The sequence below is a fragment of the Ursus americanus genome, chromosome 12 (genome assembly GCF_024610735.1).
Source record: "Ursus americanus isolate L20-20 chromosome 12, mUrsAme1.1.p, whole genome shotgun sequence".
Classification (NCBI taxonomy): domain Eukaryota; kingdom Metazoa; phylum Chordata; class Mammalia; order Carnivora; family Ursidae; genus Ursus; species Ursus americanus.
The window spans coordinates 69065189-69088278 of record NC_142138.1 but is presented as its reverse complement, the minus strand read 5'-3'; the positions used below and the strand labels follow the sequence as shown (position 1 = coordinate 69088278).

Genomic DNA, 23090 nt, shown 5'->3' with positions numbered 1-23090 from the left:
ATACCTTGAAGAAAACACAGGAGAAAATCTTCATAACCTTGGGTTAGGCAAAGATTTCTTAGATAGGACACCAAAAGCCTGACCCATAAAAGGAAAAATTGATAAATTGGACTTACCAGAATTAAAAGCTTCTACTCTTCTTCATAAGAATGAAAGGACAAGCCACAGTCTGGTAGAAAATGTTTTCAGATCATTTATCTCATAAAGGAGTTGTATCCAGACTATATAGAGAACTCTTAAAAGGAAATAATAAGAAAACAACCCATTTTTAGAGAATGACAAAAGATTTGAGCGGTTTGCTTCACCAAAAAAGATACACAGATGGCAAATAAGCATTCAAAAAAAGAAAAGCTCAACATCAAAAAAAGAGAAATGCTCAACATCATTAATCATTAGGGAAATACAAGTTAAAACCACAATGAAATACCACTATACAACTATCTGAAGGGCTAAAATTTGAAAGACTTACCATACTAACTGCTGGCGAGGCTGTGGAACAACTGAAATTGAATGTAAAAATGGTACAGCCACGTTAGAAAACACATTAGTGGCTTTTTTTTAAAAGACGTATCTGCACATGTAAATATGTATACAAATGTTCATAGCAACTTTATTTCTAATAGCTAAAAATTAGAAACAACCCAAATTAACCCATCAACAGGTTTGTGGGTGGACAAATTGTGGTATGGTCATAGTATGGAATACTACTCAGCATAGACCATTGATACATGTAAAATATGAATGGATGTCAAAATAATAGAGTAAAAGAAGCCGGAGTACATACAATATGGTTGCTTTTACATGAAATTCTAGAAAATATAAAATTCTAGGAAATGCAAACCACAGGAAGATTAGTGGTTGTTTAGGGCAAGAGGAAGGGATTACCTAGGGGCACTAGAAAACATTTAGAGGTGATGGGTGTGTTCTTTATCTTGATTTAATGTTTTCATAAAGTTGCTTGTGAACTTTTTCAAAATTGTACTCTCAATTGATTTATCTCTGTGAGACTGTAGTTTTTTTTTTTTTTTTTAAGATTTTGTTTATTTACTAGAGAGGGAGAGCACAGAGGGAGAAGCAGACTCCCCACTGAGCAGAGAACCCAGGGAGCCTGATGTGGGGCTGGATCCCAGGACCCTGAGATCATAAGCTGGGCCGAAGGCAGGTGTTTTCAACCAACTGAGCCACCCAAGACTATAGTGTTTTTAAAGATATAATTCATATACCCTGTAATTCAACCTTTAAAGTGTACAGTTCAGTGGTTTTAGTATATTCACAGTGTACTACCATCCCTACTAATTCTAAAACGTCTTTATCACCCCCAGAAGTAACCCTGCATCCATTAGTAGTCACTCTTTTTTTTTTCTCCAGGGTTCCCCCAGCCCTAGGTAACCACCGGTCTATTTTCTCTGTGGATTTGCCTATTTGGGACATTTTATATAAATCATACATTATGTGACCTTTGTGACTGATTTCTTTCGCTTACCATATTGTTTTCAAGGTTCGTCCATGCTGTAACATGTATCAGTACTTTATTCTTTTTTTATGGCTACATAATGTTTCAGTTGTATGGACACAGTACTACACTTTATTCACTCATCAGTTGGTGGGCATTGGTTGTTTACACTATTTAGCTGTTATGAATGAGGAATATAAATTTTTGTGTGAATATATGTTTTCTTAGATATATAACTGGGTATGAAATTGCTGGGTCCTGTGGTAACTGTTTAACTTTGGAGGTACAGACCATAATATTTTAAGAGATGCCGATGTGATCATGGTTAGCTAATAGCAAATTCTCCTAAATGGAAAGTATTGTCCATCCTACTTTTTATATTGAAATCTGTAAATATTTCAGCACAGGTATTTTCAGAAGCATTGTCTTTTTACCTCCGTTGAGAGTAACATTTCAGTTTTTCAAGTAAAACTTGTCAAATAAATGGTCTCTGAATCTTTTGGATGTTTCAACAAAACTTTATAATAGTGTTCTCTGGTTTAACTTATACGTAAGCCATGTCCTGAATACCCAGTTTTATAGATGAGCTGTTTTTTTTCTCTTATGCTTTTCTAAGTCTGCTCAGAGGTAGATGACCCGAAGCTGTTCTTTAGTGTTGATTTGGTATAAATTTGCATGGTGCACTTTTTATCTTTTGTTCTGTGGCCAGCATGCACTATTTGGGACAAATACATCGATTGTTATTATTTGTTTGCACTAATTTTCAATTACTAAGCAAGTAGCAAAATGCCTCATGCTGGTGTTGCAGCTGCTTCTAATCTTGGGTTCCTTCAGAATTTTTACATGTATTAGATGTGATAACAAGTGTATAATTATCGATGCAGATTATTGATATTGTGATCCTGGTACTTGGTTTTTCTTCTAGTCAAAATTTTCAAATACTTGGTTTTTATGTTAATTATAATGATTGCTTTGAGAGTTCTTTTCTGTGAGCAAACTTTGTGGAACTTTATTCGTATAGTAAGGGAATTGCCTATGGTTTATATAAGTGATTTGGATGATGGAAAACATGGAGGGGATAATACTTTTTCACTTATTAAAGGCAAGTACAGTTTTCGATATTTATATGTTTTATTTAGTTTGGAATTTGGGGTCAAGAAAAACTGTGGGTTGTAGACCACTTTTCAGACTAGAAGCCAGTGACCTTTACCAAAGCAGGGGCTGTCACTAGAAAGGGAAATAAGTCTGATGATATGAAGTACAAATAGCAATTAAAATGAAAAGGTGCTCTATTTCACTAGTATTCAGAGAAATCCTATTAATGTGTTTAGCGTGCATATTATTTCGTGTTCATCTGATTGGACGTCAGAAGTTTTTTAAAAGTTATTATTAAAAAACAGTGTTGGCAAGATAATGGGAGAATGTAAGCTCTCATACTCTGGTAGGAGTATAAATTGGTATAGCCCTTTGGAGGGTAGCTTGGTATTATTATCTAACAAAATTTTAAATGCTTATACCCAGTAATTCTATTTCTGTGCTACAGAATGTCCATATGAAAAAGAATGCTTCCTAGTATATTTTATGGGGCTAGGATAACCTGATAGCAAAACCAGACAAGGATAGTACACAAAAGGAAAATTAGAGGCCAATTCACTTGTGAACATAGATGCAGAAATTCACCGAAACCCCAGAAATAGAACACAGCAATGTATTATAAGCCAGTTTGTGTTTGTCCTAAGAATTCAAGGTTGGGGGTGCCTGGGTGGCTCAGTCGGTTAAGCATCTGTCTTCGGCTCAGGTCATGATCCCAGGGTCCTGGGATCGAGCCCTGCATTGGGCTACCTGCTCAATGGCGAGCCTGCTTCTCCCTCTCCATCTGCCTGCCGCTCCCCCTACTTGTACTCTCTCTCTCTGTCACATAAATAAAATCTTAGAAGAAGAATTCAAGGTTCGGTTAATATTGAAGGCTAGAAGGCAGCGATGACATTTTAAAGCGCTGAAAGAAAAAACTGCCAACCAAGAATTCAAAATCTGGCAAAAGTGGGGCGCCTGGGTGGCTCGGTTGTTTAAGCGTCTGCCTTTGTTTGGCTCAGGTTGTGATCTTGGGTTCCGAGATCCAGCCCCTTGATGGCTCTCCACTCAGTGGGGAATGGGGAGTCTACTTCTTCATCTCTCTCTGCCCTCCCCCCACCCCTCCGCTTGTGCACTCTTTCTCTCAAATAAAGTCTTTTAATTAGAAAAAACCAAACTCTGGCAAAGTATCTTTCAAGAATGAAGGAGAAATTAAGACATTCCCGATAAACAACATTTGAGGGATTTCATTGCTAATAGATCTTCCATACAAGAAATGCTGATGGGAGTCTTTCAGGCTCACCGAAGGCCCATTGAATTTACTTTCTGGAGTGGGGCCAAAGAATATGCATTTTAAATAAAGTCTCCTATTTATTCTTATACACCAGAAACAACAAAACAGAAACAAAAACCTTATGAGATATCATTTTCTATCTAGCAGATTGGTAAAAACTAAAAACAAAAACAGAAGCCCTGTGATATCTAGTGCTTGCCAGGATTTGTACAAACTCTTGGTGGATGTGTGAATTGATAGTTACTTTGCAAAAAAATTTGTCATTACCTAGTAAAATTGAAGATATATAGACCATATAAAGTTGTACAAACTGCTAAATGGAGAGACTTTGCTATCTCTGCAGCAGATGACACATGTATGAATGTTCTTGTAATAGCAAAAGCGTGAAAACTATCTAGATGTTTATTGACAGGAGAAAACATTTTAAAAAGTGTGGTATAAAATGTATGTGAAAATGAATGCACCAACATGTGCAGCCAAAACAGTAAGTGCTTTCATAAGGCACTTTCATAATTCATAAGTCACATTTTATTAGGGTTATATACATTTCTAGTAAAACTATAAAGAAAAGCAAGGGGATAATAAAAAATTACGGGTTGTGGTTACTGGAGGTTGGGGCAGGAAGGGACACACACAGGATTTCAGTGGCTTTAGTGATATGAACTAAAAGATGGTTACGTGGGTATATATTTTATTTTCTTATACCTCATTATGTTTTACATGTAACAAATACTAGATATCATAATAAAAATGTTAAGAGACTACATAAAATATGAAATATCCATGTTATGCTGCTGTTGAAAAGAATGATAGGACTTTGTGTGTTCTGAGTCAGTACAAGCCTCTTTTTCCTCCATGGCTTTTATCCCTAACATTTACAGTTTCCTTTGCTTTCCATTTGCAGGGAGCAATAGTATCTCTTCCCGAAATCCACTGGGGCGGAGGTTCTTTTTTTTTTTTTTTTTTTTTTGTTAAACATCTTATTCACTGCCGTATCTTAAATAGTTCCCAGAAAGTGATTGGGACAGAGTACGTGCTCAACAAGTATTTGTTGAATGAAAGAGTGTGTGTATGTGTGTGTGTGTATGTGTGTGTGCGTGTACACAAAGATATTTAAAGAACAGAATTCTACACACCACATTAACCTCTGAGTAGGAGAGTAGAGTTAGGGGTAGGGATTGGTCATGGCTGAATGAATGGAGACTATTGCATTTCACATTTTATATTCTGCGTTCACATTTTTGTAATATATTTATTGTATATTTTAATTAAAGGGGGAGAAAACATCTTTGAAAATCAAGAAGCAAAATGTAAACTGGAAAGAAATGGCAAAAAATAACATTATTGACAAACCTAAACAAACTCCTTAACTTCAAGAATCAATTTGACAAGTTATTGGATGTTACCTTGAGACTAGAGTGGGGTCTGGTCACATCAGCTTTAATGTGCAGCTGGGCTGCTAACCCTTTCTCTGAATGTTTCTAGAGGAGACTGTTGTTAATATGGGTCTCTGGAAGAAATGATCAGTCTGGAGCAGAAGGTCTGTGAGGATTTTAAGACCTAAGTTCATGTGCTGAGCAGTTTTGTGTCCCTGCTATTACATATACGTTAAATAATATGTTTTTCTGATTGACTTCAAAATGAAAAGACCAGGATGTAACCGGGGTTATGTACTTGGTTGGATGGAGTGAAATAAGTAGTATTCTATGGAACTCGTAAAATATCTGGTGTACAGATAAAAAAAATTTAAATTATTTCAGTGGTGATTTGTTTTTTCCATTCACTCTTTGTTAAATAATTCCAAACACACCACCCCCTCTCCTCTCCCCACACCCCCAGCAACACCCTTTTAGTGATAAAATATGTACAACAGAATGGTCTTATCAAACATTCCTGCACTGCTTTGGCACAGCTTTGACAATGCCCCCTTCTGACACAGCTTCTAGATAATAGAAGTATTTTGTAGACCTCTGTATCCACTTTGTGGTAATGATGCTCTTTAAAAAGTGTGTAGGGGCGCCTGGATGGCTCAGTCGTTAAGCATCTGCCTTCGGCTCAGGGTGTGATCCCCATGTTCTGGGATCGAGCCCCGCATCAGGCTCCTCTGCTGGGAGCCTGCTTCTTCCTCTCCCACTCCCCCTGCCTGTGTTCCCTCTCTCACTGGCTGTCTCTCTCTGTCAAATAAATAAATAAAATCTGTAATAAATAAATAAATAAATAAATAAATAAATAAATAAATAAATAAAAAAGTGTGTAAATACATCCATTTTATTTATTTATTTATTATTTTTTTATTTAATTTTTTTGAATATTTTATTTATTTGACAGAAACACAGTGAGAAAGGGAACACAAGCAGAGGGAGAGGGAGAAGCAGGCTTCCCACTGAGCAGGGAGCCCCACGCAGGGCTTGATACCAGGACCCTGAGATTGTGACCTGAGCCCAAGGCAGACGCTTAACGACTGAGCCACCCAGGCGCCCCCATCCATTTTATTTAAATCTTAGATTATTATATAGTAGAAATGTGGATGTTATTGGGGACAAAGCACAAAAATGCGACGATCTACGTGATTGTGCTTAGGACAGAAGTCCATGATCATGTCTGGCTCACGTTTTTACTTCAGAAGGGGAAACTGGCCAGAGGCATGTGGATATGAGCTCAGTGTTAAGGAAAGGGTCCAGCTGTTGGCTTGTTTCTGTATGAGGGAAATTAATTTCTCAGTATGTAAGCTCCCCCCCCTGCACACACATACCATACATGCACTTGAAAGACATCTGTTTACTCCTCCATGAAATTAAGGAAACATACACTTCTTTAGTTTGGAGCTACTGAGTTTCAAAATGTTAAAAACTTTTACAAAAAAATTTTTTCCCCTCTTTTTTCAGTATTTATTCTTACCAATTTTTCTTTCCTCTGATCTTGAAATCAGTAACGTGTTATTTATTTCTGGTTTTTACTAGCTCTGGGAGCATTTGGACCACACGATGTTTTTCCCAGATTTTAGACCATTTCTAAGTAGCAATCCACTGGACCAAGATAATAGAGCCAATGAGAGGGGTCACCAAACTCACACTGACTTCTGGGGACCAAGTCGGCCTCCACGGCTGCCAATGACTCGAAGATACAGATCAAGAGGAAGTACTCGTCCTGATAGATCCCCAGCTATTGAAGGGTGAGTTTTTTCTTTAAGTTCTCTTTAAGGGTAGCTTCAATGAAAGACTTACTGGCATAATCTAATCTTTATAAGATTCTCATACTTTGTACCTTTATGGACAAGATGGTGATATATAAACAGAATGAAGGTGAAGTTAAATTGAATGTGTCTTCTCAGCTGCTACCAGTTAACAAATGATGATAAACTAAAGAATGCTGAAACTAATGATATAGGTCTCTGGTTAATTTTATTAAGGTCTCAGACTAATATATAGGTGATACATTTGTTTATCAGAAGATACTGAAAGGGATATCCAATATATTGGCTGACATTAGGATTCAAAAAGATCTCGACAGATGGAGCAATGGACTTAATATGAAATTTAATAAAAAATAAATATAGTCTTGTGACTGTAAAAACATTCATGCAACAAATGTTTATTGAATGTCTTTTATGCTGGAACACTTCTGTTAGACATTGGGGTTACAGTGGTGAGCAAAACAGATGCTGGCCCTTGATCTCATAGAGCCCATATTGTAGGAATAATAAACATTAATTTTAAAAAACATTTGCCATATGCATAGGATTGTACTTCATGCTTTATCTGCTTATTTAATCCATATGAACTGGTAGGTGCTATTGCTATTCTTATTTTATATAAGAATAAACTAAGACTTAGAGAAATAAATTAACCTGGATCAGTGGTAGATCCAGGATTTACTTGAATCCAGGGATGTTTGAGTCTAATGCTGCATGGCAGCCACTAGGCACATGGGGTTATATCGATTTAAATTAATTAAAATTTAATAAAACTCAAAATTTTCTTCCGTCACAGTAGCCACATTTCAAGGGTTCAGTAGCCACAGATTGCTAGTAGTTACCATATTTTACAGCACAGATTATAGAACAAATATATCCATTATCTCAGAAAGTCCTATTGGACAGTGCTGTTCTAGAGCGTACACTTCCTCACGTACATACACCTTCTAGATTTTACTATTAATAGCTGACTATACTTGATCACATATCTATCCATCTGTTGTCCATTAGTTCATATTATATCTTACAAATTTCAAAGTTAGTTGTAGACGTTTCTTCTTAGGGCAATAATAGGATATAGGAAATCTGCTTTAATGGGATTGTTAGGACAAAAGCCAAAAAATCTTAAGACCATTGTAATAACGTATGCTGCTGAGAGGCGAATCTGTGCCGTTTAAACTGCATGTAGATTACTTTCCTTTCTCTACCTGGTATGGACCTCATTGTTGAACTCAGCTACAGTTCATCTACAGTTTTACCTCTTGTGCACTTATTTTCTCCCACCCGCTAAACGGCCAGTTTTGGATCAGTGCTGTGGTCTGCTTTTTCCTTGCTTCTAAGGGATGGCTGAATACTGCTGGAGGAAAATCATTAATGTGCTCATTGGTGCCCCTGCAGCTGGCAAAGTGTATTTAATCTCCATTAGACTGTCAATGCTTTTGATTAGTCTTTTAATTTGCATTCCCCTCAGGAAATATTTTGAACTTCCGCCAAATTTCACTCCAAATTTCCTATCTGGTAGCTGATTCTTAGCAGCTAATTGGGGCCTCAGACATGAACTCCCAAAAACCCTGGGTCAGATTTTTCTACATTAATATTTATTTCTCTTTCCAGTCTCCTGAGATGAGGTATCCTTCCTTTGTTTTCAAAGTAACTCCATCAGCCCATGTTTCTGACTCATTCTTCACCTATTTCTTCTGAGATTTAGTTTCATCCGTTTTCATATCCCTGTTCCCTTTTTCCCCTTTGCTGCTCCCCCACCCCCCACACTTTAGCAGCATGGTTTTCAACTCTGGCTGTATATTAGTGTCACTGAGGATATTTTTAAAAATCCTGATACCTGTCCCTGTCCCCAAGGATTCTGATTCAAGTATTCTGGGTGAGATCTAAACACTGGTAATTTTTAAAAACTTCTGAGGTTATTCTGACTGTAGCCAGAGTTGAGAACCATTGCTTTAGTTACTGCCCAATCCTATTTCCTTCCTTTTCCAGTAAAATTTCCTGAGAGGAGTTTGCTTTTACTGTGTACTTTCTCATCTCTCATTATTCCTCTACTACTATGACCTGGTCCTCCTTTCATAAAATCTCTGTGTTGCAGGGGTTAAGTTTTGACAGTAAGTTTTCTCGATTTACCTCTTCTCTGACTTTTCCTTCTTATGGATACTTCCTAAATATTTGTTTTCCCAAGGTGTTTTCTTCATTCTGCTTTTCCTTAGTCTGCAACAGGGTTCTTAACTTTGGGACTTAGAGACATTTTTGGGCTAGATAATTCTTTATTGTGTAGGGGCCTCTCCTATACATGACAGGATGTTTAGCAACGTCCCTGGCTTCTGTCTACTACTACCTATAGTAAACCCCCCTTATCCTCCCAGTTATGACAAACAGAACTGTCTTCAGACATTGCCACGTCCCCTGAGGGAGCAAAATTATCCCTGGTTGAGGACCACCACTCTGTAAGTTCTCTCTGGCCATTCTTAGGTTATCTTAACAATTCTAATAATTACCTATGTACTTAAGACTCCCAGATCTGTATTTCTATTTTGACCTTTCCCCCTAATTTGAGACTTGAATATATATCCTCTGTTAGACATTTCCATCTGGATGTTCCATAGATACTCCAAACTTACCAAGAAGGAAGCTAAACTCTTTTTTTCTTCCAAACTAAATCCTTTTTCTTTATCTGATTTTGATTGGGGGTACCATTCTCTACCCAGTTCAGAAACTGAGGCATTAACATAAAATCTTTTCTTTGTCCCACTCAGCTCTCCAATATATACACATCCAGTTAGTTATTAATTTTTCCTGATTTTTCTTCCTGTTTCTCAACTCCTATTTTGTCCTGCCTTTTCCCTTGTAGTTCATGTCCATATCTCCTTCAAAGCATTACCATTCTTAAATTTGCTCCTTTACCACTCTTGCAGGATTATCTACCTAAATTTTCAAATCTCTGTCACCTCTCTGTATAAAATGCATTGTCATAGGGTCCATTACTTCATATACAAGGTCCTGTATGTTTCTACACTCTGCAGCCTTGTTTCCTGTCACTTCCTGCTTTTCTTTTATTCTACCAGTATAAAAGTTATCATTCTGTACATACACCATGGTGTTTCTAGCTTGTTTACCTTTGCTTAATCTGTTTCCTTTGGCAGAAATACCTCTACTGCTTTCTTAACCCAGTTAATCCTTTGGTGAATCTAGGAAGCCTCCCGTGACCTCAGGACTGTATAGGCCCTTCTTTGTGCTCTCCCAAAGCATGTCATGCACTCCCCTACCATAGTTCTAACTGTACCAGTTGAAGTTATATTAATACTAGTAGCTAGCATTCATGTAGTGTACTGTGCCAGGCTTGACAACCATTTAGCCCATTTAATGTTCCCCAAAATACGTGAGTTAGGTACTACTGAGGAAAATTGAGATTCTGTCTTATTAGAGTGTATATTGGTTATCTGTTGTTGCATAATAAATTATACTAAAAGTTGGTGACTTGAAAGAGTAATAGTCACGTATTATCATTCACAGTTCTTTGAGTTAGGACTTCAGATAGGGTAGGAGATAGTTTCCCTCTGCTGTGTGATGGCAAGGACCACAGCTAGAATACATAAAACCTGAAGGCTGAAATCGTCTGTAGGCTTATATGTGTTCATGTCTGATGGTAGTGCTGGCTGGTGGCTGGGTGTTTAGTTCATGCTGTCAGGGAAAACCCACACATGACCTTCTTTAATTTTAAGTCAAGTCTAGTTTTTTTTTTTTTTTTTTTTTAAAGATGTCCACTAATTTGAATTTGTCTGATTGTTTCTTCATTCAGATTAAATATCTGAGCAACAGTACTAGATAAATGATGTATCCTTCTCAGTGTATCACAACAGAGGGGGCACATGTCAGCTTGTCCGGACCATCATGGGTAATGTTAAGTTTGACCATTTGGTTAAGGTCTTGTCTGCCAAATTTTTCTTATAAAGGTACACTTTCTCCTCTGTAATTAATAAATAATCTGTGGTGATACTTGGATATTGAATGAGTATCTGGTTCCCCAATAGTTTTTTACCTAATGATACTAACGTCTACTAATGATTCTTGCCTCAAATTTTACTATAATGGCTATAAAATAATGATTTTTCTATTTTTATGATTCCTTCTACAGATACCAATCTTCTGTAAACGAGCTTTTTTTCTTCTCCTTGCCCTATCTTATCAATCCACTTATTTATTTTAGCACAGACTCGTGGATTTTATTTTAATCATTATTCATTTTGATGCTCATAATCCCAATTTGACCAGAGTAATTGGATCTAAGCATTTTAGGCAGTAACCCTTGTTCACAGCCCTTAAATTAATAAGAGTTGGGGTGTCAGAGTAAAGTGATCAGCTTGTGTTTCTCTGATTATTAGCTGATTATTTCTGGCCTACCGGACAAACACAGTTTCTGATGGGGGTCCTATAAAGGAAATAAAATTCTGTCAAGAAGATTTTTTAGTTGCTAAATGGGAATGGGGAGAATTATTCTAATTTGTTCTTTCTGCTGTATGAATGCCTAAAAACACAGTATGAATACCTTTTGGCAGCCTCATATTTTGTCTGCAATCTGAGAAGAGAAGGTAACTAACGCTTAATCAAAGGCCTAGAATTTTTCAGGCACTAGGCTATATATACTCTTCTCACAGAGCCCTGGAGCTGGGCCATGAACAGCTAAAGTAGGCAGGGGTCAAATTTTAATATTTTTTGCCCAAAAATTCCTTGCCAGATTAATAAAATATCAATGTGAACACATTAGCTTGATTCAGTCCTCCTTGGTTGCTTTGCTTCTTTATACCATGGTCTACTCTGTTACTACATTGTCCGTTTAACTAATAGCAGAGTGGGAGAAAGATAAAACCTTCCTTTTCTCATATGTCCTTTACAGATAATCATATTATCTGAGTAACATATAACTTGACTTAATGATGGCTTAAATAAGATTTTTTTTTTCTTGGCGGTAGGATATTTCTATATCTTAATCATGTTAGGGTTGAATCTCTGTGGTTCTCTTGGTTTTTCTCTCATGCTTACTACCTTAGAGCCTCAGGAAAGAACAAAGGGGAAAGGGATAGCACCAGCTTATTTGTCCCCCCCCCCCCCGTTTTTTTAAGGAAAGGAAAATCTTTTCTACTGCCCCCTCCCACCTCTATATTCCTTGCCAAGAAAATTCTACTCACTGGGCACTTTGTCACATGTTCCCCATCCCCAGCTGTAAAGAAAGCTGGGAGAGCATGGATTTAGCTTTTGAATCCTTTGTAGTAGGAGGTGGCAAGGGAGAAGGGTGTCGAGAACGGATTTGGGGTCAGACAGGCAGTGTCTGCTAATTAGATACTTTTTCTATTAGCTAATAACTAATAAAATAACACATTACTTCAGATTAATTGTGGCACAGGGTTAACATTTATTTTACATTAAATAATGTTTTAGTAGTCTTCTGAAGATTTTGATCTTATGTCATAAGATATGTTAACCATGGGCACCCCCCCCACGCACACCTTTTTTGGGGGGGCTGTGAGTGTCATGAACTTAGTGATTTTTGGCTCTGAATCAGCGTTTTGTATATTTTAGTCATTTAACTTTTTTTTTTTTTTTTAAAGATTTTATTTATTTGAGAGAGAGTGATAGCACGAGAGCAGGGTGAGGGGCAGAGGGAGAAGTCATTTAACTCTTGTTGATTTTTTCCCTTTCTGTCATTATTATTACAATTTAAAGGTTTTTTTAAAAAGATTTATTTATTTATTTTAGAAAGAGAGTGTGTGTACGGGGATCGGGGGGCAGAGGGAGAGGGAGAGAGAAACCCGAGCAGACCATGCTGAGTTTTGGCCTAATGTGGGTCTCGATCTCACCACCCTGAGTTCGCGACCTGAGCCAAAACCAAGAGTCTGATGCTTAACTGACTGCATCATCCAGGCGCCCCTATCATTTAAAGTTTTCACTAAATAAACCTGCCTATTTTTTTTTTTTTTTACCTTATTTGGACTACTGTGAAAAGAAGCTTCATGTTATTACTGTGTAAACATTATTGACTAAATATGTAGATGGAAAAACATTTGCCATTAGTAGAGAGTAACCATAAAGGTAAATACATTAAAAATGAAACAGCATTATCTTCTAAGGGGTTAATATCAAAGTACATAAAGAACTTATACAGCTGAACACCAAAAAACCCCAAATAATCTGATCAAATGGGCAGGGGATCTTGAATAGACATTTTTCCAAAAAAGACATATAGATGGCCAGCAAGTACATGCAAAGATGTTCAACATCAGTAACTGTCAGGGAAATGCAAATCAAAATCACAATGAGATGTCACTTCACACCTGTCAGAATAGCTGTTATCAAAAAGACAAAAAATAACTAGTGTTGGTGAGGATGTGGAGAAAAGGGAATGAGCCCTGTGCACTGTTGGTGGGAATGTAAATTAATGTAGCTGGTATGGAAGACAGTATGGAGATTCCTCAAGAAAAATAGAACTACATATGATCCAGCAGGTTCATTTCTGGATATTAATCTGATAAAAATGAAAACACTAATTTGAAAAGATACATGCACATCCCCCATGTTTATTGCAGCATTATTTACAATAGCTAAGACATAGAAACAACCTGAGTGTCTATCAATAGATGACTGGATGAAGAAAACATAGTATAGATATATAATAGAATATTTTTCAACCATAAAAAAGAATGAAAGTTTGCCATTTGTAACAGTATGGATGGACCATGAGGGCAGTATAGTGAATGAAATAAGTCAGAAAAAAATATGATCTCACTTATATGTGGATTCTAAAAAATACCCCAAATCCCCAAACCAAGCTTATAGATACAGAGAACAGATTTGTGGTTGCCAGGGTGGGGTGGGGAAAGGGAGTGGGGCATGGGAGGTGAGCAGAATGGGTGAAGGAGGTGGGGGTCAGAAGGTACAAACTTCCATGGGGCGCCTCGGTGGCTCAGTTGTTAAGCGTCTGCCTTCGGCTCAGGGCGTGATTCTGGAGTCCTGGGATCGAGTCCCGCATCAGGCTCCTCTGCTGGGAGCCTACTTCTTCCTCTCCCGCTCCCCCTGCTTGTGTTCCCTCTCTTACTGGCTGTCTCTCTCTCTGTCAAATAAATAAAATCTTTTTTAAAAAAAAGGTACAAACTTCCAGTTATAAAATAAATAAGTTGGGGATATAATGTACAGCAGAGAGGCTATAGTTAATAATACTGTATTGCATATTTGGAAATTGCTAAGACAGTAGATTAAAAGTTCTTAAGAAAAATTCTAATTATGTATGGTAGTGTATATGAACTAGATTTATTGTGATCATTTTACAATACATACAAATAACAATTTTTTTTTTTTAAAGATTTTATTTATTTATTCGACAGAGATAGAGACAGCCCGCGAGAGAGGGAACACAAGCAGGGGGAGTGGGAGAGGAAGAAGCAGGCTCATAGCGGAAGAGCCTGATGTGGGGCTCGATCCCGTAACGCCGGAATCACGCCCTGAGCCGAAGGCAGACGCTTAACTGCTGTGCCACCCAGCCGCCCCACAAATAACAAATTTTTAAAAGTATTCTTTGTTAAAACTAATTGAAGATTGTTTCATGAATGTATTGCACATTATGAAAGTTGAAGTGCAGTAATGTCTGAAGACTATAAGTGATGGTCTCTCTTGTTTCTAATAAGATAAATACTTTTATCTTTGCTTATCTTATTAGGGAGTTATATGTCAATGTTTAAAGTGCTGTGTGGTATAATTGTAAAATAAACTCTTCAAAAAAAGAGGAGTGCAGAAACTAGCCTTGTATATTTGTTGGTGCATGTGCTAAAATCTATAGCTTTTTTGGTTTTTGTGGGGGGTTTTTTGCTTGTGTTTTTGGAGTTCGGCAAGGACAAACTTTTAAAATTGTATTCTGCTTGGCAGTTTCTAGAATGGGAGGAGAATACCCTAACCCTTTGTCATGATCATATGCAGAAAAATAATGAAAGTTGACTAGAGCCCACTTTTTTTTTTTTTAATTTAATCCAGCACTTCATTTATGCAGGTGCTGCTTCTGAAAGGAGAAAAGTTTAAAAGAATGTCACTATTTTTAGGAGAATTGAATAAATCTGTTACAAGAGGCTTCTCTTAAAAATGAAACAAATCCTGGTTAACCTGGTTAATAAAATTGTCTTGGTCTCTACGGTGCTCTTGAAATGCAAATGACATAAGAGTGTTATATTACTGACTTCTCATCTGCCACAAGCACCATTGCTATAGTGTTAAGATTTTCTAAAATGGTGACAAATGCTTGGGAGAATTGGTCATATTTATGGGTCGTATTATTCTGCCTGCTTAGCAGGTCTACCTGTTTCTTCCAAATGATTGTTACTCCTTTACAGTAGTTGTCATTATATGTCACCCAGTGTTTTGTTTTGTTTTGTTTTGTTCTTTTTAATGATTTTTTATTATATTATGTTAGTCACCATACAGTACATCCCCGGTTTCTGATGTAAGGCTCGATGATTCATTAGTTGCGTATAACACCCAGTGCACCACGCAATACGTGCCCTCCTTACTACCCATCACCGGTCTATCCCATTCCCCCACCCCCCTCCCCTCTGAGACCCTCAGTTTGTTTCTCATAGTCCATAGTCTCTCATGTTTCATTCCCCCTTCTGATTACCCCCCCTTTCTTTATCCCTTTCTTCCCCTACCGATCTTCCTAGTTCTTACATTCCATAGATGAGAGAAATCATATGATAGTTGTCTTTCTCTGCTTGACTTATTTCACTTAGCATTATCTCCTCCAGTGCCGTCCATGTTGCAGCAAATGTTGAGAACTCGTTCTTTCTGATAGCTGAGTAATATTCCATTGTATATATGGACCAGAACTTCTTAATCCAGTCATCTGTTGAAGGGCATCTCGGCTCCTTCCACGATTTAGCTATTGTGGACATTGCTGCTATGAACATTGGGGTGCATACGGCCCTTCTCTTTACTACGTCTGTATCTTTGGGGTAAACACCCAGTAGTGCAATGGCTGGATCATAGGGTAGCTCAATTTTTAACCTTTTTTTTTTTTTTTTAAAGATTTTATTTATTTATCCAACAGAGATAGAGACAGCCAGCGAGAGAGGGAACACAAGCAGGGGGAGTGGGAGAGGAAGAAGCAGGCTCATAGCAGAAGAGCCTGATGTGGGGCTCGATCCCAGATCGCCAGGATCACGCCCTGAGCCGAAGGCAGACGCTTAACCGCTGTGCCACCCAGGCGCCCCTCAATTTTTAACTTTTTAAGGTACCTCCACACTGTTTTCCAAAGTGGCTGTACCAACTTGCATTCCCACCAACAATGTAGGAGGGATCCCCTTTCTCCACATCCTCTCCAACAATTGTTGTTTCTTGCCTTGTCTATTTTTGCCATTCTAACTGGCGTAAGGTGGTATCTCAGTGTGGTTTTGATTTGAGTTTCCCTGATGGCTAATGATTTTGAACATTTTTTCATGTGTCTGTTAGCCATTTGTATGTCTTCATGGGAAAAGTGTCTGTTCATATCTTCTGCCCATTTTTTGATTTGTTTATTTGTTTCTTGTGTATTGGGTTTGAGAAGTTCTTTGTAGATCTTGGATACCAGTCCTTTATCTGTAGTGTCATTTGCAAATATATTCTCCCATTCCGTGGGCTGCCTCTTAGTTTTTCTGACTGTTTCCTTGGCTGTGCAGAAGCTTTTAATCTTGATGAAGTCCCGTAAGTTCATTTTATCTTTTGTTTCTCTTGCCTTTGGGGATGTGTCATGAAAAAGGTTGCTTTGGCCGATGTCATAGAGGTTGCTGCCTATGTTCTCCTCTAGAATTTTGATGGATTCCTGCCTCACATCGAGGTCTTTCATCCATTTGGAGTTTATTTTTGTGTATGGTGTGAGATAGTGGTCAAGTTTCATTCTTTTGCATGTAGCTGTCCAATTTTCCCAGCACCATTTATTGAAGAGGCTGTGTTTTTCCCACCGGATGTTTTTTCCTGCTTTATCAAATATTAGTTGCCCAAAGAGCCGAGGGTCCATTTCTGGATTCTCTATTCTGTTCCATTGGTCTGTGTGTCTGTTTTTGTGCCAGTACCATGCTGTCTTTGTGATCACAGCTTTGTAGTACAGCTCGAAATCCGGCATTGTGATGCCCCCAGCTTTGTTTTTCCTTTTCAACAGTTCCTTGGAGATTCGGGGCCTTTTCTGGTTCCATACAAATTTGAGGACTATTTGTTCCAGTTCTTTGAAAAATGTCCTCAGTATTTTGATCGGGATAGCATTGAAAGTGTAGATTGCTCTGGGTAGCATGGACATTTTAACTATGTTAATTCTTCCGATCCATGAGCATGGAATATCTTTCCATCTTTTTATGTCTTCCTCAATGTCTTTCAAGAGTGATTTATAGTTTCTAGACTATAGGTCCTTTACGTCTCTGGTTAAGTTAATTCCAAGGTAACATATGGTTTTTGGTGCTATTGTAAATGGGATGGATTCCCTAATTTCTCTTTCTTCGGTCTCGTTATTCGTGTATGGAAATGCAACTGATTTCTGAGCATTGATTTTGTATCCCGCCACGTTACTGAATTGCTCTATAACTTCTAATAGTTTGGGAGTGGATTCTTTTGGGTTTTCCATATAGAGTATCATGTCATCTGCGAAGAGAGACATTTTGACTTCTTCTTTGCTGATTTGGATACCTTTGATCCCTTTTTGTCGTCTGATTGCTGTTGCAAGGACTTCTAGTACTATGTTGAATAATAGTGGCGAGAGTGGGCATCCTTGTCGAGTTCCTGATCTTAAGGGAAAGGCTTCCAGCTTTTCCCCATTGAGAATAATATTTGCAGTAGGCTTTTCATAGATGGCTTTTATGAGATTGAGAAATGTACCCTCTATTCCTACACTCTGAAGGGTTTTAATCAGGAAAGGATGCTGTATTTTGTCAAATGCTTTTTCTGCATCAATTGAGAGGATCATATGGTTCCTGAGTCTTTTCTTGTTGATATGACGTGTCACGCTGATTGATTTGTGAATATTGAACCACGCTTGCATCCCAGGTATGAATCCCACTTGGTCATGATGGATAATCCTTTTAATGTACTGTTGGATTCTATTAGCAAGTATCTTGTTGAGGATTTTGGCGTCCATATTCATTAGGGAAATCGGTCTGTAATTCTCCTTTTTGAGGGTCTTTGCCTGGTTTGGGGATCAAGGTAATATTGGCCTCATAGAATGAGTTTGGTAGCTTTCCTTCTGTTTCTATTTTTTGAAATAGCTTTTGGAGAATAGGTATTATTTCTTCTTTGAATGTTTGGTAGAATTCCCCAGGAAAACCGTCCGGGCTTGTAGTTTTGTTATTTGGAAGGTTGTTTATCACTGACTCAATTTCTTCATAATTAATTGGCCTGTTTAAGAAATCAATTTCTTCCTGTTTCAATCTTGGTAGTTTATATGTTTCCAGGAAGGATTCCATCTCTTCCAGATTGCTTAGTTTATTGGCATATAGCTGTTGATAAAAATTTCTAATAGTCCTTCCAATTTCAGTGGTGTTGGTCGTGACCTCTCCTTTTTCATTCATAATTTTAATAATTTGGGTCCTTTCTCTTTTCTTTTGGATACGTTTTGCCAGTGGTCTGTCAATTTTATTGATTCTCTCAAAGAACCAGCTTCTAGTCCTGTTGATCTGCTCTACTGTACTTCTGGTTTCTGATTGATTGATTTCTGCTCTAATTTTGGTCAACTGCTTCCTCGTGAGTGGATTAGGCCTGTCCCTCTGTTGCTGTTTCAGCTTCTTGAGGTGAGAGTATAAAAACTGCATTTTAGATTTTTCTATTCTTTTGAGTGAGGCTTGGATGGCTATGTATTTCCCCCTTAGGACTGCCTTTGCAGTATCCCATAGGTTTTGGACCGTTGTGTTTTCATTCTCGTTGGTCTCCATAAATTGTTTAAGTTGATTTTTGATTTCCTGGTTTATCGAGTCATTCCTGAGCAGGATGGTTCTTAGTCTCCAAGTGTTTGAGTTTCTTCCAAATTTTTCCTTGTGGTTGAGTTCCAATTTCAGAGCGTTGTGGTCTGAGAATATGCAGGGGATAATTTCAATCTTTTGGTATCGGTGGAGACCTGTTTTGTGTCCCAGAACATGGTCTATTCTTGAGAATGTTCCATGGGCATTAGAATAGAATGAGTATTCTTTGGTTCTGGGGTATAGTGTTCTATATACATCTATGAGGTCCAACTCGTCGAGTATGGCATTCAAAGCCTTTGATTCTTTGCTTAGTTTTTGCCAGGGTGTTCTGTCTATTTCTGATAGTTGAGTGTTGAGGTTTACTACTATTAATGTATTTTTATCTATATGTCTCTTTATTCTGGTTAAGAGTTGGCTTGTGTATCTTGCTGCTCCCCTGTTGGGGGCATATATATTTATAATTGTCATATCCACTTGTTGAATACTTCCTTTAAGAATAATATAGTGCCCTTCTGTGTTTCTAACTATAGTCTCTAGTTTAAAATCCAGTCTATCTGATATGAGAATTGCTACCCCAGCTTTCTTTTGAGGTCCATTTGCATGAAAGATGTTACTCCATCCCCTTACTCTCAGTCTGAATGCATCTTTGGGTTCGAAACGAGTCTCTTGTAGACAGCAAATGGATGGGTCATGTCTTTTTATCCAATCTGCAACCCTGTGGCGTTTTATGGGAGCATTTAAGCCATTCACATTGAGACTGAATACTGAGAGATATGATTTTAATGATGCCATGTTGCCAGTAAAGTCTTTGTATTGGTTGTGACTTTCTTTTCTGTATCACTCTTGGGGCCTTTTTACCTTTATAGAACCCCCCTTAATATCTCCTGTAGGGCTGGTTTCGTGGTTACGAAATTGGTTAATGACTGGCGATTCTGAAATGTCTTTATTTCTCCACCAATTCTGAATGACAGCCTTGTTGGATAAAGGATCCTTGGCTGCATGTTTTTCTCTGAAAGAGCTTTAAAAATGCTCCCCCAACCCTTTCTCTCATTCCAGGTCTGTGTAGACAGGTCTGACGTAATTCTGATGCCTTTGCCTTGGTACGTGAGAAATTTCTTTGCCCTGGCCGCTTTCAATACTGTATCCTTGGATCTAATATTTGCGAAATGCACTATGATGTGATGTGGCGTAGGTTTGTCGTGGTTGAGCTTGGGAGGGGTCCTCTCTGCCTCTTGGACACGGATGTTTGTTTCCCTTGCTAGATTAGGGAAGTTTTCAGCTACAATTTGTTCAAATATCTCTTCTAGACCTTTGTTTTTCTCCACCCCCTCGGGGATGCCGATGATTCTAACATTGGATCGTTTCATTGAGTCAGTAATCTCCCTTAACCTACATTCGTGGGAGTGGATTTTTTTAAGACCAGCTTCTATTTTCGTTTTTTCCTCTATTAACCCATCCCTAACCTGTTCCTCTGCTTCTGTGACCCTGGCCGTCAGAGTCTCTAGTTTTGCCTGCATTTGGCTCATAGAATTTTTAATTTCTGTCAGATTCGCTCTCATTTCTGTCCTTAGGGATTCTATATTCTCAGTAACCTTTTTGTTAATACTTTTTTCAATTCTACTCATCATTTTGACCATCGTTACTCTGAATTCCATTTCTGATAATTTGGTTACATCCATATCCATTATTTCTGTGGCAGAGGCCACAGACTCACTGTCTTTTCTTTGCTGGGGCGGGGGGGCTTCTCCTTCTTGTCATTCTGATGAGGAGAGGTTGCGGGGTTGTCCAGAGCCCAAATTATTGACTGGGTCCCAGGCCGTGCCCCTTGTTTTATAGGGATCTTGGGGATGTGGGCTTCTTTAAAGATTTTATTTATTTATTTATCTGAGAGAGAGAGAGACAGACAGTCAGCAAGAACGGGAACAGAAGCAGGGGAGTGGGAGAGGAAGAAGCAGGCTCCCAGCGGAGGAGCCTGATGAGGGACTCCTTTCCGGAACGCCGGGATCACGCCCCAAGCCGAAGACAGGCGCCCAACGACTACGCCACCCAGGCGCCCCGGTTGTTGGGCTTCTTGATTTTTCAGCCTGCCTTCTGTGTTCTGGGGGAGGGGCCTGCCGCGCCGATACTCAGGCAACCCTGTTTGGGTATAGTCTCTGTGTCCCCTGCGAGGGGGGATGGGGACGGGCACGCTGTGAGCTGGTATTTCCAGGCTTTTGTTCTCTGGCAGCTTTCCCTGGCGGTTTGCTGTGCCTCTTCTGAGAGTCAGAGCAGCAGCGGCCGAATCCCAGCCTCTGTCTCAGAACAGAGGGATTGCGGCCTGTTCTCCACTGATGTTCTGGCCACTTTAACTCTGTTATTGTTGGTGCTGCTCAACCCTGCAGCGTCCCGGGATGTGCGCCCCACACCCGGCATCCCAGCCCTCACTTCCAGGGCCGGCGCGTCTCTGTCCTTTGTGTTTCTAACGCCGCCAGCCGCCAGCCGCCCCTGCACGCTCCCAGATCTCCTCCCGGATCTCCTCCCGGATCTCTGGGTCTCAGTATATGCCTGGTGAGCACACCGGGATTCCGGAGTTCCGTGAGAAGCCTGGTGGCGCGCGCACCAGGTTCAGGGTCTCAGTCTGCTGTTTCGCGAGTGCCGACCGCGAGTCCGCCCGCTCCCCCGTGCAGGTGGCCTGCCAGTCGCCAGCCGCCCCGCGCGCGCTCCTGGAGCTCCCAGTCTCAGTCTGGATCCAGTGAGCACACCGGGATTCCGGAGTTCCATGAGATGCCTGGTGGCGTGAGCTCCCGGCTCACCGGTCTCAGCCCGCTCTCTCGCGGGTGCCGTCCGTGAGTCCGCTCCCCGGTGCAGGTGGCTACCGCTTCCCTGCGCCCGAACGCGGCGGCTCCCTCCCCCTTCCGTTTATCTTCCGATATCTGTGCGTGGTTTCACGGCTCCCCGCTTCGTACCTCAATACTCAGCACTGGAGATGTTCATTTGTAGAGATCCAGATGCATCTTCCTATGTCTCAGGCTGATTCCGTGGTTGTTTAGGCTGGTCTGGTACCTATCCAGCTCGACTCAGGGGACCGGCTGAAAAAGGGGTCCCCTACTCCTCCGCCATCTTACCTCTCCTCCAGTGTTTTGTTTTTTAAGAAGTTATTTATTTGTCAGAGAGAGAGAGTGCACACACAAGCAGGGGGAGCCACAGGCAGAGGGAGAAGCAGGCACCCCACTGAGTGGGGATCCAGATGCAGGATTCCATCCCAGGACCCTGGGGTCATGACCTGAGCTGAACACAGACACTTAACCGACTAAGCCACCCAGGCATCCCCTCACCCAGTGTTTGGAAAGTACATTACAATTTTGTATTTTATAAATTTCTTTTTGATTAGATTTTAGCTTGTCTTCTTCCTGATGATAGTTTGTCCTGTAGATTTGAGGAGTATAACTTTTTATTTTGCTTATCAGGCTTTCAACTGGTTTTTTCCATAGGCTACATCACAGGCTCCTCCTGTTCATTCCACTGATTCCACTGTAGACAGAGTACTTTGTCATTTAAAAAATCAGATGTCAGAGATTAATTAGCCTTCGTGGGATTATTAATGTGTTCCTTACACCAATTTAGGGAGTTACCTTGAAATGAGATCTGTTTTCTTTGGCTTTTTCAATGACATGAGTGAAACCTCTTTGCAAATGTAAAGATGGGTAAGTCTCACATTGTTCATTCATTCTGCAAATACTTGTGAGAATGTCTAAAGTATGTCCCCTAATCTGCAGCTTTCAAATGATAGTTTATCCAGGTGTAATCAGGTCCTGAATAGACTAGCACATCTTATCTAACCTTAAATGAATCTGACCTGTGCCAGAAGACTAATTTATTAATTTGCAGCTGGGTGTAATCTATTTCAGTGACTGGAAAACTCATTTCTGCTTGTTAGCATAATGCTGTCTTTGAATTTCCCAGATAACAAGAAATCAAAAGCAGTCAAATGGTTGCTTGGTGTATATAGAATAAACAAAAGAGATTATGTAGTCTTTAGGAGAAATTTCATTTGGATTGTGACAAGTCTAAGGGATTATTCATATTTCACCTTAAAGAATGTTTTTTAGGATGGCAAAATATTTATATTTGTCAGTTCTT

General features: G+C 39.3%; 1 protein-coding gene across 2 annotated transcripts in view; it reads left to right on the top strand.

The window, feature by feature from the left end:
- Positions 1-23090, top strand: part of RNF115 (ring finger protein 115) — a 73253-nt gene that overhangs the window by 34822 nt on the left and 15341 nt on the right. For both annotated transcript variants that reach the window (XM_045776227.2, XM_045776228.2), the window contains one exon: positions 6779-6990. In XM_045776227.2, the coding sequence (XP_045632183.1) occupies positions 6779-6990 (212 nt within the window). The remainder of the gene's footprint in view (positions 1-6778; positions 6991-23090) is intronic.